The 15,494-nt window shown below is 47.3% G+C and overlaps 2 protein-coding genes across 2 annotated transcripts in view; both read left to right on the forward strand.

Moving 5' to 3' along the window:
• Positions 1 to 3,656: 3,656 nt before the first annotated feature.
• On the forward strand, positions 3,657 to 5,633 carry LOC100933566 (transcription factor HES-5). The gene is made up of 3 exons (XM_031962989.1): positions 3,657 to 4,146; positions 4,260 to 4,425; positions 4,547 to 5,633. Exons 1-3 carry the CDS (start codon positions 4,093 to 4,095, stop codon positions 4,813 to 4,815), a joined length of 489 nt encoding a protein of 162 aa, XP_031818849.1. The 5' UTR covers positions 3,657 to 4,092; the 3' UTR covers positions 4,816 to 5,633.
• A 5,652-nt stretch (positions 5,634 to 11,285) lies between these two features.
• PANK4 (pantothenate kinase 4 (inactive)) overlaps positions 11,286 to 15,494 on the forward strand; it is a 37,306-nt gene continuing 33,097 nt past the window's right edge. The window contains exon 1 of the mRNA XM_031962990.1: positions 11,286 to 11,439. Within this exon, the coding sequence (XP_031818850.1) occupies positions 11,316 to 11,439 (124 nt within the window). The 5' untranslated portion in view covers positions 11,286 to 11,315. The remainder of the gene's footprint in view (positions 11,440 to 15,494) is intronic.

The following is a 15,494-nucleotide window of genomic DNA, read 5'->3' on the forward strand; positions in this document are numbered from 1 at the left end:
TGATTTGGGGCCAGATCCATTGCCTCTGGATCTCAGTTTCCTCATTTGTAAAGTGAGAGGGATGGATTAGATCACCTCAAAGGCTCCTTTTACTTCTAAACTTTTCCCCTAATAACTCATGATGTCATGGGCCCCAGCTCCCTACAGATAGAAATGGGTGGAAGGAAAAACATGAAGTCATTGGAGTTTTGCCCCAGGAGGATGAGAGAAATTTAGCTCTGGTGCTGCAGGGACCCCCGGGCTGTCTCTTCCAAATTTTATAAATAAGAAAACTGAGGACCAAAAATTTTAAAAAAGTGACTTGGCATATGAACATAGATTCAATCCTCTTAATTGGGGGCGGAAGAGGGAAGAGGGAGGGAAGAATGAAGAATGAAGATCTAAACAATTAAAAAAAATGTAGATCTGAACTGCCTCCCAAGAATCTTAAAACTCTCACTGTAGCTACTCTTCCTTCTGTTTGAATTCACTTTCTTAGTAGGGTTTGGAAGAGCACCCAGGCTTATCAACAAAAGTGACAAATGATGTAGATGTGGGTGGGCATCTCACTTTCTAAACTCAATAAATTACCATTGTTTCTTCCACTGCAAAGATCACCCCAAAGATGGAACTTAATATAGCACAGAAGGAAGAGAACTGAGTTAAGGCTTTGAGGTAGGAGCTCTGAAGTCTATTACTTTGTGCGATCTTAGGTAAGCCATTTGTTCTTTCTGAGACTCAATTTCCTAATGTGTTGGGATGATTTCTTCTGTTTCCAACTGAAAAAATTGGGATTTTTTTTTTACTTTAGCAGACAGAGTAATTCACACTTTATCACCTAGTGTCTTCACATTGACATCCCAGGGAGGAAGAATTGACTTGCAGGGACAGAATTAAGGCTCATTCTATGAGTCACCATAAGGAAGTCAGCCTGAGTTTGCAACTATGCAGTGGGGGATAAAGGAGGATCAACCTCTGGACAGGGTAAAGGGTCAGTCAGCAGGTTGGAAGATGGAGATGGTTTGTCATCACAATTAGATCCCTGGCTGGAGTTTGAGGTCAGGTTCTGATTGAGGAATAGGACCCCTTTCCCCCTTTTATCCCCTTTGAATTTGTTTCAAAGAGATTTGAGCTATCTTTGCCTTGGTCTGCTTTTAGACCATGGTTCACCTAGGATTGGGCCAGCTGGTATGTGAACTCCTTGGTAAAGGGGAAACAAAACTCTAACTTTGACTCTAAGAGACAAAGCTGGGACACCTGGGAGCTTCCTGGGATCCCTCTCAGATCAGGCGGTAGCTAGAATTCTATCCCAGAGTTTAGGAGAGGGAGAGCAATGGACCAAAAGAAAGAGAACCAAGAGCAAAGTTGTCTTTCTTTTAGGCTTAGGAAATAGTCTTACAGTCACCAGTAGCCTATTACAGCCTTCCCATGAAAGCAGAGGTAGCCAAGCTTTTGGGGATATTTGCTGACTAATTCAATTTTGAGAGCACTTGTTAAGCATCTAATGTATACCAGGCATTATGCTAGGTACAGATTAAAACAAAAATTCCTACCCTTCAAAAAGGAGAGTTGTCGTTCAGTCTTTTCTACTGGGGAAGGGGAAGGACAATAAATATATGAAATGTAGAAAAATAAATTAAAAGTAAAGGGGTTTGTTCATCACTAATACCTGAGGGGGATAAAGAAAACAGTCCCATAGGAATAGTACTTGAACTCTTTACTTGAAGTCTTTAATCTCTAAATGTCAGGGATTCTAAGAGGAAAGGATGGATAGAGAAAAGTTTCTGGGTGATATCAGTGGATGGGGCTGAGCCTAAAGTCAGGACTCACCTTGCTGAGTTCAAATCTGGCCTCACATCTGGCTGTGTGACCCTGAACAAGTCAACTTACCCTGTGTGCCTTAGTTTCCTCATCTGTAAAATGAGCTGGAGAAGGAAATGGCAAACCACTCCAGTATCTCTGCCAAGAAAACTTCAAATGGAGTCCCAAAGAGGAAGAATCAGAGGACTGAAAAAATGACTAAAATTCCAGGTGTGAGGAACAGCTCATGAAAAGGTCTAGAGGTGGGAAATAATATGTCTTATGCTAATAGCAAATAGAATCAAATTTTTGGTTGGAACATCATACTCAGGAGATGGCATAATATGTAATTATTCTGGAAGGTTTGTTCACTATCAAATGGTGGGGTTTGAGAACCAGATAGAGGCACTGTGTATTTTATACTATAATAGGGAGCCATAGAAGACCTCTCTACAAAGTTGAGCACTACAGTGTTATAGAATGGACTACTGTAAGCCTAGGGTGATAAAGAAAGTGGGGGACAGAGGAACAGCCTCTTAGACTAGGATATCTCAAAATCGAGAGTGACCATTTTGTAGAGTGGGTAGGGGCATTTGAGGAGGGAATGGGTGACTTATGCATCACTCTGGAAACTCATTTAAAAAGTGTGGTGGTGGGAGTTTCTTAATTAAGAGTAGACTTCAGCAGGTCTATAACTTAGAGGGGAAAAAATACATCTTTATTTTCACTAACCTCTAACTAAAATTAGAGGTTCAATTATTCCTTCAATTATTTTAAAACATTATCTTATGATTGATGCCAGTTCCAATGATTTTGTGATGAAGAGAGCCATCTATACCCAGAGAGAGGACTGTAGGAACCAAATATGAATCACAACATAACATTCGGACTCCTTTTGTTGTTGTTCGCTTGTATTTTGTTTTCTTACTCATTTACTTTCTTTTTTTTTTTTTTTTGATCTGATTTCTCTTGTGCAGCAAGAGAATTGTATAAATGTTTATATATATTGGATTTAACCTATATTTTAACATGTTTAATATATTGAATTGCTTGCCATCTAGGGGAGAAGGTGGGGGGAAGGAAGAGAAAATCGGAAACACAAGGCAATGCAAGGGTCAATGTCAAATTATCCGTGCATATGTCTTGAAAATAAAAAGCTTGATTTAAAAAACATTATCTTAGGGGCAGCTAGAGTTGAATAGTGGATAGAGTACCAGCTCTGGAGTCAGAAGGGCTCGAGCTGAATTTGAACTCGGCTGACACTGACTGGCTGTGTGGCTCTCTGGGCAAATCACTTAACCCTGCTTTCCTCCCCGGCAGAAAAAGAGTTAAAAAACAAAACAAAAAACCAAAATAAAACAAAACCGAAAGATGAACCTTAGAACTTCGGCATCTGTGTGACCTTAAACAAGTCACTTCTCTCTAGGTCTCAGTCTCCTCCCCTGTAAAATGAAGAGGTGGCTAGCTAACTAGCCACTAAGATTCTTGCCACTTCTCAATATGATCCTATAAAAACGGGACCACTGCCAGCGAGCCCCCTAGGGCAGATAAGGAGTGAAAAAGCAGCAATCTTTTCCTACGGATCCTGTCTCCCCGCTGCTAAATAGTCCGGCCCTCACCCCAAGTAATCAGAGAAAGGAAGCCCAGAGATAGTGTGGACAATCCGCTATTCAGGATTCCTGGGTTAATGTCAGAGTGTTTCATGTCCAAATGAAAGATGGGCTTCATCGGCTTAACCCTCCCCTCCTCCCCTCCACACACACACTTTGCTTTTTTTTTTTTTTTTTTTTAAAGTAAGTGGGTGGCTAGGGAATTAAGAAGGGGGGAGGGGAGGGGGAAGCTACTCCTTCCTGCTCCCCCTCCCATCTCCCCTCCCTTCAACCTTCTCCACCGCAGCTTCCCCAGGCCTGGGAAAAGGCGACATATTGAGATGTTCAGCTCCCAACTTGGGGCCCGGCGGTAATTAAAATGATGGCCCACGCTTTCCCACAGTCCCTGCCCATCCCGCCAAAGCCGAGTTCTATTGTCCGGCGGCCTCCCCAGTCCACCTGCTCCTCTGGGAGCAGTCATTACTCCCCAGGCAATTCACAACCAATTTACCATACAGTAATAGATGCTCTCTCTTTTGTCCTGCGGAAGGCCTGGATTGGCCAGGGAGTGTGGGAACCTCGGAAGATCGCTGGCCCCATGCATTTGTATGCAGCCCTGGGCATATAAATAGAGGAGCCCGCGTTCCGAGCCAGCATCCGCCAGCAGCTCCAACTCCCAACCGAAATCTCCTCGGCCGCTGGCCCCTGCAGCCTTCCTCCAGCCATGGCTCCCAACGCGATTTCTCTGGATATCCTCACTCCCAAAGAGAAAAACAGAGTAAGTATATCCGCGGCGGCTCCGGGGAGGAGGCGAGGGGATGGCCCCGCTTTGGGGATGGCAACGGATCCGCTTAATTTTCCGTTTCTTTTCCCCCCTCTCTCCCTCCACAGCTGAGGAAGCCGGTGGTGGAGAAGATGCGCCGGGACCGCATCAACAGCAGCATCGAGCAGCTGAAACTCCTCCTGGAGAAGGAGTTCCAGAGACACCAGCCCAACTCCAAGCTGGAGAAGGCTGACATCCTGGAGATGACCGTTAGTTACCTGAAGCACAGCAAAGGTGAGTTCTTGGGGCGGGTTAATCCCCCGATGTCCGATCCCCCGAGTTGGGGATTTTCGGGTTCCCTTGGGGATGGTCTGAACGGATTTCTGATCCGACCTCCTCCTCCTTCCCCCTGCAGCTTTTGCATCCTGCCCCAAGAGCCTGCAACAAGACTACAGCGAAGGCTACTCTTGGTGCCTCAAAGAAGCGGTTCAGTTCTTGACTCTGCACTCGGCCAACACGGACACGCAGATGAAGCTGCTTTATCACTTCCAGAGGCCGCAGGCCTCCCTGGCCACGATTCCAGACTTGAAACCGCCTTCCTCCTCTCCCCTGTCCCCTGCTACCTTGACCAAGCCAGCATCCGGACAGTCGCCTTCTGGCAGTAACCTCTGGCGGCCTTGGTAGGACCGTGAGGACTCTGAATGCCGGGGGGACCCATGCTTATCTGATCCAGAGGAAAATCCGGACTTGCTTTCCAAGTCTCTGGCTCCTCTAGAATGTAGAGCAAAATGCTTTCTCCCTTTCTTTTACAGAGCACTAAGTGCTCCATTTTTGTTCTCCCCTTCTCATTGAAGGATATTGATTCTCCTGGTCCAGCCTGCTGGACCAGAGAGAGGGCCATTCTAAAAGGATGGAAAGTTATGTTCCCTGAGGACTGTTGGCCAATCTTCAGTGAAGAGGGCTCCATATTATCTAACCTGATTTATTAAGGTTGCAATGTGTTGGTCTGCACCCCAGCCCGAGTAACTTCAAATTTGTCCACATTGTGGCACCAGAGGGGTCCTAGAATTTTGTTATCACACGCTGGGGGATGCTGCATCCCCACAGGGACCCACGGGAGAGGGCATCCTTCAGGGCATGTGCCAATTTCAAGCAGGCTGTGGGGGCAGATGAACTAGTGACGCCTTTTGTAAAGGCAGTACCCGTGCATATCCTCATAGGAAAAAAGTAACAACTGGTATTGTTTTTATGATGGATGTATTTATCGGAAGCCTTTCCAGGAAAGGCCACTGTACAAATTATATTTTAGGGGTGGGGCTTTCTGTGTTTTGAGGGTGGGATCATTGGGGAAAGGGGAGGGGAGATCAATGTCTGTTATTCTCCTAAAAGGATCTCGATGTTGCCTGATATGGAGGGCCTGGAATTTGTAATCAGCGTTCAAAGCTGTCATTGGACAGCATGTAGAAATGGCCTACATGCTGGAAATGGAAATAAATCTTTATAATCGATCTGTTTTGTGATTTACTGGTTGATCTCTGGGAAAGCTGATGGGAGAGTCCTTGGACTCAGAAATCCAAGCTAACTGGGGGGTCTTCTGTGACTGGGGGTGGGTGGGATGTTTGCAAGGGAAGGGAAGAAATAATAGACCCCGTTAGTCAGGCCCTGCTGGTTCTTTTATGAAAAAGAACAAGGAAGTTAATAGGCTTTATTTGAAACTTAGCTAAATCAAAGGTGTGGGGGAGGGTGAATGCAAAACAAGTTGTCAGCCCCAAACCTTCCTGCTGACCTCCATCCCTCATTTTCACCATTCCCACGTCCCCGTCCCCGAAATAGAAGCTAGAAACTAGCATTAGCAATAAGCAGCCTGAGAAGAGTTGGGTTGAGCAATGGTGAGTTACTTGCTGTGTGACCTTGGGTCAAGGTCGCTTTAAATAGAGCTAAAATGTTCTCAATTGTAAGCTGTGGAAACCTATCTCACAATAATCATAATCGTCTGAAGGGAAAGAAATAGTCTATAAACCTTAAATCTGTATTTTAAGGCTATCACATCAAAATAGCACTGAAATGCATGCATTAAAATTTGTGGAGTGCTCTGATCTGCTATCTGAACTTAACAGGTTTTCTGAAACGGGAATTGAAACTAGCTTTTTTTTTGCCCTTCATCTGTATCCCCAGGGCTTTAGCACAGTTGCCCTCCTGCACTTTATAGAGCTTAATAAGTGCTCATTGTTGACTTCAAGCTTGGGATTTAGCTTTTTTTTTTTTTTTTTTTTTTTGGTTTGTTATTTTTTGATTTTTGTTATTTTACTTTTTCTATAGCCAGATCTATTATTTCATTGATTTATAGGTCACCATCTTCTATGCACTTGTTCAGAGTTTCCTTATGACATTAAGGACTTAGCATCATGAAGCCAGTAGATAGCAGATACCCCTGAATTTTGAGGTTTGCTCTCCATTACGCAGTGATATCTATTATCACGTCATTCATAATGGCTTATAACAGTTGACCTAAACTTTTGATTTTCAAGTCAGTTTTTAAAAATTCTCAGTTAATCTATTTATACAATGGAGTGGTTGGACTGTATTCTGAACCTTTTCACAGTCTAATAAAGGTTATGAATCTCTTCTCAGAATTTTAATGCATAAAATGTAGGGGATTACAAAGATAATTTATAATAATAAAACCTACAATTAACAAAACATTAAAAAAAAAAGTTCACAGATGCCAGATTAAGACCTCCTAGACTAGAGCAAGATTTCTAAACTCTGTGATGTTTGTTTGAAATCTATGGGTCTGGGAAGCTGAAATGGTGACCTGCCTATTTTATGTCCAGAAAAGTTTATACTTGGAACTGCCTCTTGAGTAGAAAAGGCAGCCATTTCTATTTGAAGTATAATGCACAGGGAAGAGAGTTGGATTTTATGGCCTCTTCCTTCCCTCCCTCCCTTCCTTTCTCCCTCCCTCCCTTCCTTCCTTCCTCCCTCCATGCCTCTCTCCCTCCTGTAAAACTAGCAATCAGTAAGGAAAGTCATAGCACTAAGACGTCTATCAATTGACTCTCAATCCAGTGCACTTTCCACTGCCCTAGACTACCTTACTTTGGAACTCTATTTTCTCATCCATAAAATGGAGGCAAAAACTGTACTTACTGCCTGCCTAACAGGAATGTTGTTTTTTTTTATATTAAAATATAAATTAGATACACAATAAGTATACATGACCAAACCGTTATTTTGCTGTACAAAAAGAATCAGACTCTAACAGGAATGTTGTAAGAAAAATATGATGTAAATGACAAAAGATGAGTTACAATATCCCTCTTGTTTTTACTCTTCCTCCTCTTTTATTTTTGTGTGTATGAGGCAATGAGGTCAAGTGACTTGCTCAGGGTCACACAGTTAGGACGCGTTAAGTGTCTAAGGCCAGATTTAAAATCAGGTTCTACTGACTCCAGGGATGTAGCTTTATGTACCGTGCCTTCTAGCTGCCTCTACTCTCCCTCTTTTGATGTTCAACATTCTGCAGGGATCTGACCTTGGGGCAGGTGCTCATCCTTGAGGACATAAAATAAATGCCTGTTAATTGAGTGACCTTTTTTCTTTTCTTTTTTGGCTAGGCAATTAAGGTTAAGTGGCTTGCCCTGGGTTACGCAAGAGTGATCTTTTTTAAAAAAAAAACCAGATGAGAGCTCTGCTTCACTATCAGTGTTGATTCAGCCTTATTTACACTAGGAATCAAATCATCCAATCAACTGAAAAAAAAAATTCAGGCATTTCATTATAGGAAAAAAAGTTTTGAATGAGTTTGATGTCAGGTCAACAGATGAGTATATTAAAAAAAAAATCCTATTCACTAGACACAAAAAAATAAAATCTAACATCACAGTTTAATGAAGCTTTTGTGTAAACGAAAGACACCTAGAATTCTCAGAAGGGGAAATCTGCATCAAACATTTCTAATAAGGATTTTACATCCCAACATGCAGAGGGAACTAACAAAAATATACAACCAATAAGTATTTCCCATTGGATAAGTGGTCATAAAATATGAACAGACACATGTCAAAAGATATATTCAAACTGTTAACAACCACAAGAAAAATGACTCCAAATCTCCAATCACAGACATGCAAATCAAAAGAAATCTGAGGTTTCACTTCACGCTCAGCAGCCTGGCAAAGATGATAAAAGAGTCATTGTTGGAGGAACTAGGAAAAACCAGACATACACACATAATGTTGGTAGAACAAGGAATTGGTACAAGGATTCTGGAAAGTAATTTGGAATCACTCCAAGAAAATGGCTAACATGGTCAGAAATCCTACTGGTGAGTATATCTACCCCAGAAGTCAAAGACACAAAGAAAAGTCTAGTGTGTACCAAGATCTTTTTGCAGTAGCCAAAAATTAAGAACAAATAACAGTTAAATTGTAGTAATTTGTGTGATTGAATATTACTGTAATATCAGTGTAATAATTGAAGAACAGGAAGAATCCTGAGATGTGTGTGACCAGGTGAAGAGAGAAGTGGGCAGAACCAGAAAAACATCCCCCTTGATAAATGTAAAACTCAATAACAAATGAAATCGAATGTAATCCAATTGTAATGACTATGGGGGAAGGGAATAAAAGCTTTGAGAAGACACCTTCCTGAAGACACCTGTACCTCTTTAAGGAAGGGAAGAAGGTGCTCTTCTCATAAGGATGGCATCTATCGCAAACTTGGTTGTTGCATTGCTATGTTTTGCTGAATTGCTTTTTCTCCTTCTTGCTCTCTCTTTAGATTCATCATTACAAGTATGTTACTCCCTCTGGGCTCACTCTCCCAGCTCCCACTTGGCACTGACAGCCTGAGTCCCCAGAGTAGGACTATTTCTTCCCTGAGGGTTGGAGAAGTAACCTTGAAAGTCGGAGAGCTTTTCTGCAACTGCCATTCAGGAGCCCCCATGAGGTGTGTTCACCATTGATTGTCAGCCTTCATTAGCTCCTAACAAGAAGCAGGTAGAACAGGTTTGTTTGGTATAAAATCAATTCTCCTATGAGTCTGAGATGCATTCTCTCATTGTAATATACACAGTGCCCATAGTGAAAGGAGATTCAAGGTGAGAGGGTTACAGGTGCAGCAAAGGGGTAACCCCTCTTCTCTTAGATACCGAATGTCCTTTTCTTTCTTCATGGAGTCCTGATGAAGTTGCCCCTAAATTTAGCTCTCTGTTGAGCTCTGAAGGTCTATCGGACTCCGGAAAGCTGTCTTTCCTCAGTAGCTCTAGTTTATCCTTGTTGTGTCTCTTACACAACATACCTGTTGAATATACAACTGCACACAATGGCACCATCCACAGGTGCTCTGGGTTCATTGTTATGTATGCATAGGGAAAGTCCAAATCTCCTCAACTGTTAAAATTCATCCCTGGGTCTTTCTCCTCCTTCCTCTCCCCACGGGATGATTTTTTTCTACTAACACTGGCTTCCTGCTGGGATGCTCCATTCTCAACTGCTATATTAGGATGTATGATATCTATACATGTATATGTGTGTATAGGCTCAGAGGCCTGTTTCTTTCAGCCAATGGAAACGAATTTCCTGTATGGTGTCATCTAATTTCATCCAATGATCAAAGTCTTTCTCTCCTTCCATAGTGATGAAGGACTTGTTCATAGCTGGTTTACGCTTTAAATGGATTAATTCAATAAATATACCTAGTCCTTCTGCAATTACATTCATTTAGGTGAGTGTTCCACACACTTTCCTACCCTCACATGAGGAAATGTTTTCTGCTTAGAAGAGGAAGAATATATTTGGAAATGAAAAGGATATGAAAATAAAAGGTAGCAATGAAATTCAATGCAAATAAAACTAGAAGATGAATTCTTCTTAGTCTGCTTTGAAAAGGATGTCCTAAAGAAGTTGAGGAAGAGACTAATTATGTTACCCTTTCTCTTGGTTAGATAACATCTTCAGAATTAAGTCCAGTTGTGGGTGTTGGATTTAAGGAAGAATATTGATAAATCAGAGAAACTCCAGGAAAAAAATTCTTAATGATTTAGAGTCATTCCAAAGCAGGATATATTGCCTGGGGAAGTTTAAGCCACAAACCTTAAGGATTTTGCAGAGGATTTTTTCTGCAGGTACAATTGCTGAGGTCCCTTCCACCTTTCTAAACTGACTTGACCTTGAGTCCTAGAACCATTGCTTGGTGGTGTGATCTTGGACACCTTATCATCTAACCTTGCCCTCTTCAGCCTGTTTCTCCATCTGCAAAATGGGGATAATTAAGGATGCTTACTTTCACAGATGTAGAAAGACTCTTTTTCTGCATATAAGACACTTAATAAATGCTTGGTAATTGGTCAACTGATGATATAATGAATTTGAAAGTACTTTGTAAACTCTAAAGGTTTGTAAAATCCTTAGACCTGTCCAAAGATCAAGGGAAATAGTGATTTCCTCGACACTAGAGTCAATCAAAAGACACTTGTTTCTAATGTTTCTCCTAAGAGAATGCAAATTCTTGGAGAGCACCAGTAAATGACAAGCACGAGGTATACAGTAGGTGCTTAATAAATGCCACCGAACTGAATTCATGGGCTCATGGGCACGAGGATATCCTAAAAACCAGCTCATCCACCTCCTCCCTCATTTTGCAGAGGAGGATTGGGGTCCAGGAGGATGACTTGACTTGTCCAATGTAGCAAAAGGAATTTGCTCTGGGTTTCTGGTCAAGAGGGCTGGCTGCACAGGAAAGTTCATTTATTCAGTAAGAGAGTCTCAGCTCTGCAAGGAACCTTAGAGGGTCTGAGCAAGATAAGGCAGCAATGGTACAGTGGAGAATAAGTGGATTTGAGTCACAGGACTTGAGTTCGAATCCCGGTTCTACTCAGTCCCTTCACTTCTCTCCGTGCCTCAGTTTCTCCCTTTGTAAAATTCAAGGGCTTAACGTCCCGTGCCCCTTTGAGGGTCCTTCCGCAGCTCTCAGTCTATGACTTTGATGTCCCCCTAAATCCTCTTCCCAGGGTTGATCAGAGTCAGATGAAGTAGTCTCAGGGTCTTAGAAAGAATCCGGAGGCACCTGTCCAGCAGGATCTCATTAGCATAAACTATTCGACGAGGGGGTGGGGTCTATTAACATTCAAACACATGCGCATATATCTGCATGGCTGATGAGGCTGGCCAGGCAGATTCAAAATGGCGGAGTGTGGAGCGAGCAGCAGCGGCAGCAGCGGGGACAGCCTGGACAAGAGCATCACCCTCCCGCCGGACGAGATCTTCCGCAACTTGGAGAACGCCAAGCGCTTCGCCATAGACATAGGTAGCGGGGGGGCCGAGGGGTCCGGAGGCGGGGCGGGGCGGACGAGGCCGGGGCTGTCCGTCCCCGGTACCGGTGAACTAGGGGGAGGTGGGGGACGGACGAAGGGCGGGGGGAGGAGGCGAGGCGGGGAGGGGGAACTCCGTGGGAGCAACCGCAGGGCCTCACGGGGACTGTAGTTTCTCCGGCGGCCTCCTGAGCGGCAGCGGGCGCGCCACGGGACTACCGACCCCAGCAGCCCCCGCTGCGGGCGGGGAGAACGAGGCACGGCGGGAAATGGAGTCCTCGATCCCGCGCCCTCGGGGCCGGAGGCCGGCGGGGAGACTACAAGACCCGAGAGGCAGCGGGGCCGGGCCAGGCCCGGCCCGTCCTGGCCGGTCGTGTGGTCCCGCGGGGGTCCGAGTAGGTGGGAGGGGGAGGGAAGAGGTAAACAACAGTCAGCTGGAATTCAGGAGGGTCTCCCTCCGACCCCCCCGAGTCCGTCAAACTGCCCCTCCCCCAGGGTCTTTCCCCCCACTCACTCCTCTCACAAACACTGACAGCCCCCAGACCAACCCCACTCCCTGCGGACCCCCGAGGAGCCCACGGGCCCTTCGCGTCCCCTTCCCCCGGCGTCCGGCCTGGCGCCCACCCCCCGCTCCTCCATCCCCGTGTCCTTCCCTCCTTCGTCTTTCCCTCCATCACTTTATTTCCAATTCCCCCTCGGCGCCCTCGGCAGCCGTGTCTCCTTTCCCTCCATCCCCCGCCCGCTCAGGGGGTCGTTTCTTAAGGGCCGGCGGCGGGCGGCCTTGGGGGCGAGCGCTGGCTTCCCGGCAAGGCTCGGGAGGGGGCGTTTGAGGGGGACGCTTCGGGATGGGGTGGGAGGGGGCCCGGGGGAAGCCGGGGCTTTGGGGGGGGGCTCAGAACCGCCGGGGCTTTGGGGGGGGTCAGAGAACCGCCGGGGGCGGCCTCGGGCCCGACGTTGTTCTTTGTTCTCCATTCCCCCCCCCCCGGGGTCTGCTCCCACCCCCAGGAGCCCCGGACCCGCTCGGCCTGTGCCGCCCCTTGGCCGAGCCCTCCCAGCGGGAGCCCGCCCCGGGGCTGCAGCGCTCCCTCCGGGGCCGGGGCTCGGGGCCCCCCGCGGGCCGGGGAAGGGTCCGCCGTGGGCCGGGGCTGCAGCGCTCCCTCCGGGGCTGGGGCTCGGGGCCCCCCGCGGGCCGGGGAAGGGTCCGCCGTGGGCCGGGGCCGGCTCCCGTCTGTTTGGCTTCCTGGTTTTTCCCCAGTGAAACTGTGAACAGCTGGAAGCAGTGGGGGAGGGGAGTGGGGGCTGCCAGCAGGGGGCTCGGGAAGGCGCCGCCTCCTGCTTGGCTGCTTGCGCCCCTGCTGCCCCGGCCTGTCCCGGCCCAGGAAAGGGGAGGGAGGGTCCCCGGGGCCTGGACTCCTCCTGGGCTCAGGCCCGGGCCGGGGGGTCCTGGGGGCCGGGGGGTCCTGGGGGCCGGGGGTCCTGGGGGCGGGGGGTCCTGGGGCCCGGGGGGTCCTGGGGGCCGGGGGCATCCTGGGGGCCGGGGGCATCCTGGGGGCCGGGGGCATCCTGGGGGCCGGGGGGTCCTGGGGGCCGGTTCCGCAGCCGGGCAGCAGTGACGAGCAGCCGGGACTGGCACCGATTCCCGTCTGAGTTTGCTTTACCAACGGCGAGCCTCCGGCCTCGCTTCCAGCCCCTGGGCCTCCCTGGCAGGCGGCTGCGCCCCGAGTTCTTGGAGGGCCTCCCTAGGAAGCGGCAGAAAGGAGGGGGCTGGGGCAGAGCCTAAGGAAAAGGGCCACCAGCTGCCTACATCCCCGGCGTCCTGCCCTAAACGCGGCGTCCAGCTGAGCGGCCCCACCGGTGGTGGTGTGACTTCTAGCAGTGAGAGTGGCCCCGGGGAGGTCTCCTCGCTTCTGGGGGGCCTCCCCCGTTTTCGATGGCCGTGGGCCCACAGGCCTGGGAGGGAAGGAGACTTTAGGGGTGCTCCCAGCCAGCCAGCTTCCCTACCTTAGGGAGCCGGAGAGAGGACTGGGGGTGAAACTCCGGGTCAGGGAGCACCTAGATACCAGAGCAAGTCTTTGACGTAAAGAGATGGGCTACAAACCGCCGGTCATAGCCTCCTTTTGCCTTTGAAAAACTTGGAGGAAAGGTGACGGGCCCTTGGTTTTAAGTATTGTTACCAGAGTTGCAGAGTTAGAGAAAAATCAGAACTTGGGTTTACATAGTAATTGAAGGTTTACAAAGCTCTTTACAAATATTAACTTACTTGAACCTTATAAACAACTTTGGGAGGAAGGGGCTGTTTTTGCCCCCATTTTACAGATGAGGAAACTGAGGCAACAGAGGGGTTTCGTACTAGAGTCTGAGGCCAGATGGGAATCCAGAAGCCTGGGGCTCCCGAGTCCTGTGCTCATTAATGTAACCGCTGTGAGGCTGCCAAAGGGGTTAGCGAAGGAGCTTTCTTCTACAGGAAGTTGATGATTAGGGCTAGAGCAGGACACTCAAGTGGAAGTGTCCAGGCTGAAGCTGGAGAAACTAGCAAAGGCTGCCTAACTGAACCTTGAGCAACTTGCCCATGGAGTGGAGAATGTGGAGAGGTGACCTTTCCAGAAAGGTAGGAAGAGGGCGCAGGTTGTTAAGGTGGGACACGCGTCCCCCAAAGGGTCTGTCTGCAGCATGGCTGGCTCCGGAGGGGCCCGGGCCTCCCTGCCATCTCTTGCCCACCCCTGGCCTCGTTCTCTTGCTGAGAACTTTCCCATGGTGGTAGTGAAGGGCTTGCACTGAATGACTCCCCTCCCACCCCAGGAGGCTTCTGCATTTGGGCACACCGCGAGTGGTTTGGACCCCGTTTCATCAGCATGGTGGGAGGTGAAGCTGGATTTCCAAGGGCTCTGGGCCTGGATGGCTGGGTAGGCCTTCTTTGAGTGGACAGCAAGTGTGTTCTTAGAAGTTGGTGGGAGTAGGAAGTTGTTCTTTGCTTCATCCTAGATTCGCTGTATTTTTCCCTCTTGGTTTTCCTGATTTGGGGGTGGTGGTAATGGTGGTGGGGTGCAATCTGACTCAGCCTTTGAGAAGAAAAGCTGGGCAGTGAGCAAGTGGGAAAATGCCGTTCACCGAGGAGCATTTCAGCAGCAGGTGTTTGTACTTGTGCACAAAGCTCAGCAGGAAGAAAGGTTCTCCTGAGACCAGTTTCTTCCCTGGAGGAGTCTCTCTCCTTAGTCACTTGGGCATTTGTAGCACTTTGGTGAGGGGAAGGTCAGAGAGAACCAGTGGCTTTAAAATTAGGCTTGTGGAGTTTGCAGAAATAGAATTCTTATTCTTCATTGGCTCAGTAGTGCTGCCAAGGAGGAAGATTATCTTGGGCAAGTTTGTTCCTCTCTTGGCCCTAATTTCCTCACCTGTAAAATGAGAAATGTAAAAAGTGTTTCAGATGTTAGGGATGCTTTTTTTTTTTTTTTTAATCACTTTGATTTCTGAATCTGTCCCTCTTCTGAATCCCGTGAGCCATCTCCTGCTGCAAACAGTAAACATCGACCTAGCAAAGATAAGGAGGGAGGAGAGTCAGTTCAGCAAAACTTAACACATCAGCAGTGGCTGAAAAGATAGTCAGTGTTCCCCACCCATAGTCTTTCCCTCCCTTGGCAAAAAAGACAGATGTTCATTTTGTTGTTTGGGGGGGAGACACACTTGCTGACCCCTTCACCCTCTGAGAGCCTCATGATGTGCTATTAAATCCAAGTAATTTTGGTTGCTACTACTAATAGCAAAAATCATGCAAGGTTATAAAACCACCTAGAAAGGGCGTATCCGTCTATGGCTGTGCTAGCCGACTCTGCCAAGCCCAACAACTGGGCAGCTGGGGTTCTGAATCTCTAGATTAGTCCCTTCCAGCTCCCAATCTCTGATCTTTTGTTTTGAATACGTAGGGAACACTAATAATTAATACTAGCTTGTGTGCTGCACAGAGGACAAAGTACCTTTTCACAATAGCCAAGTGAAAGTCTAATTATCCCCCTTTCCAGATGAGAAAACAAAAGTGGGATTGCTAAAGGGCCAC

This window comes from Sarcophilus harrisii, chromosome 3 (assembly GCF_902635505.1).
Source record: "Sarcophilus harrisii chromosome 3, mSarHar1.11, whole genome shotgun sequence".
NCBI lineage: Eukaryota > Metazoa > Chordata > Mammalia > Dasyuromorphia > Dasyuridae > Sarcophilus > Sarcophilus harrisii.

Coding starts and splice junctions, on each gene's coding strand:
- LOC100933566 (XM_031962989.1), top strand. CDS start 4,093: ATGGCTCCCAACGCGATTTCTCTGGATATCCTCACTCCCAAAGAGAAA. Junction 4,147..4,259: donor CTCCCAAAGAGAAAAACAGA/GTAAGTATATCC, acceptor CTCCCTCCACAG/CTGAGGAAGCCGGTGGTGGA. Junction 4,426..4,546: donor TTACCTGAAGCACAGCAAAG/GTGAGTTCTTGG, acceptor TTCCCCCTGCAG/CTTTTGCATCCTGCCCCAAG.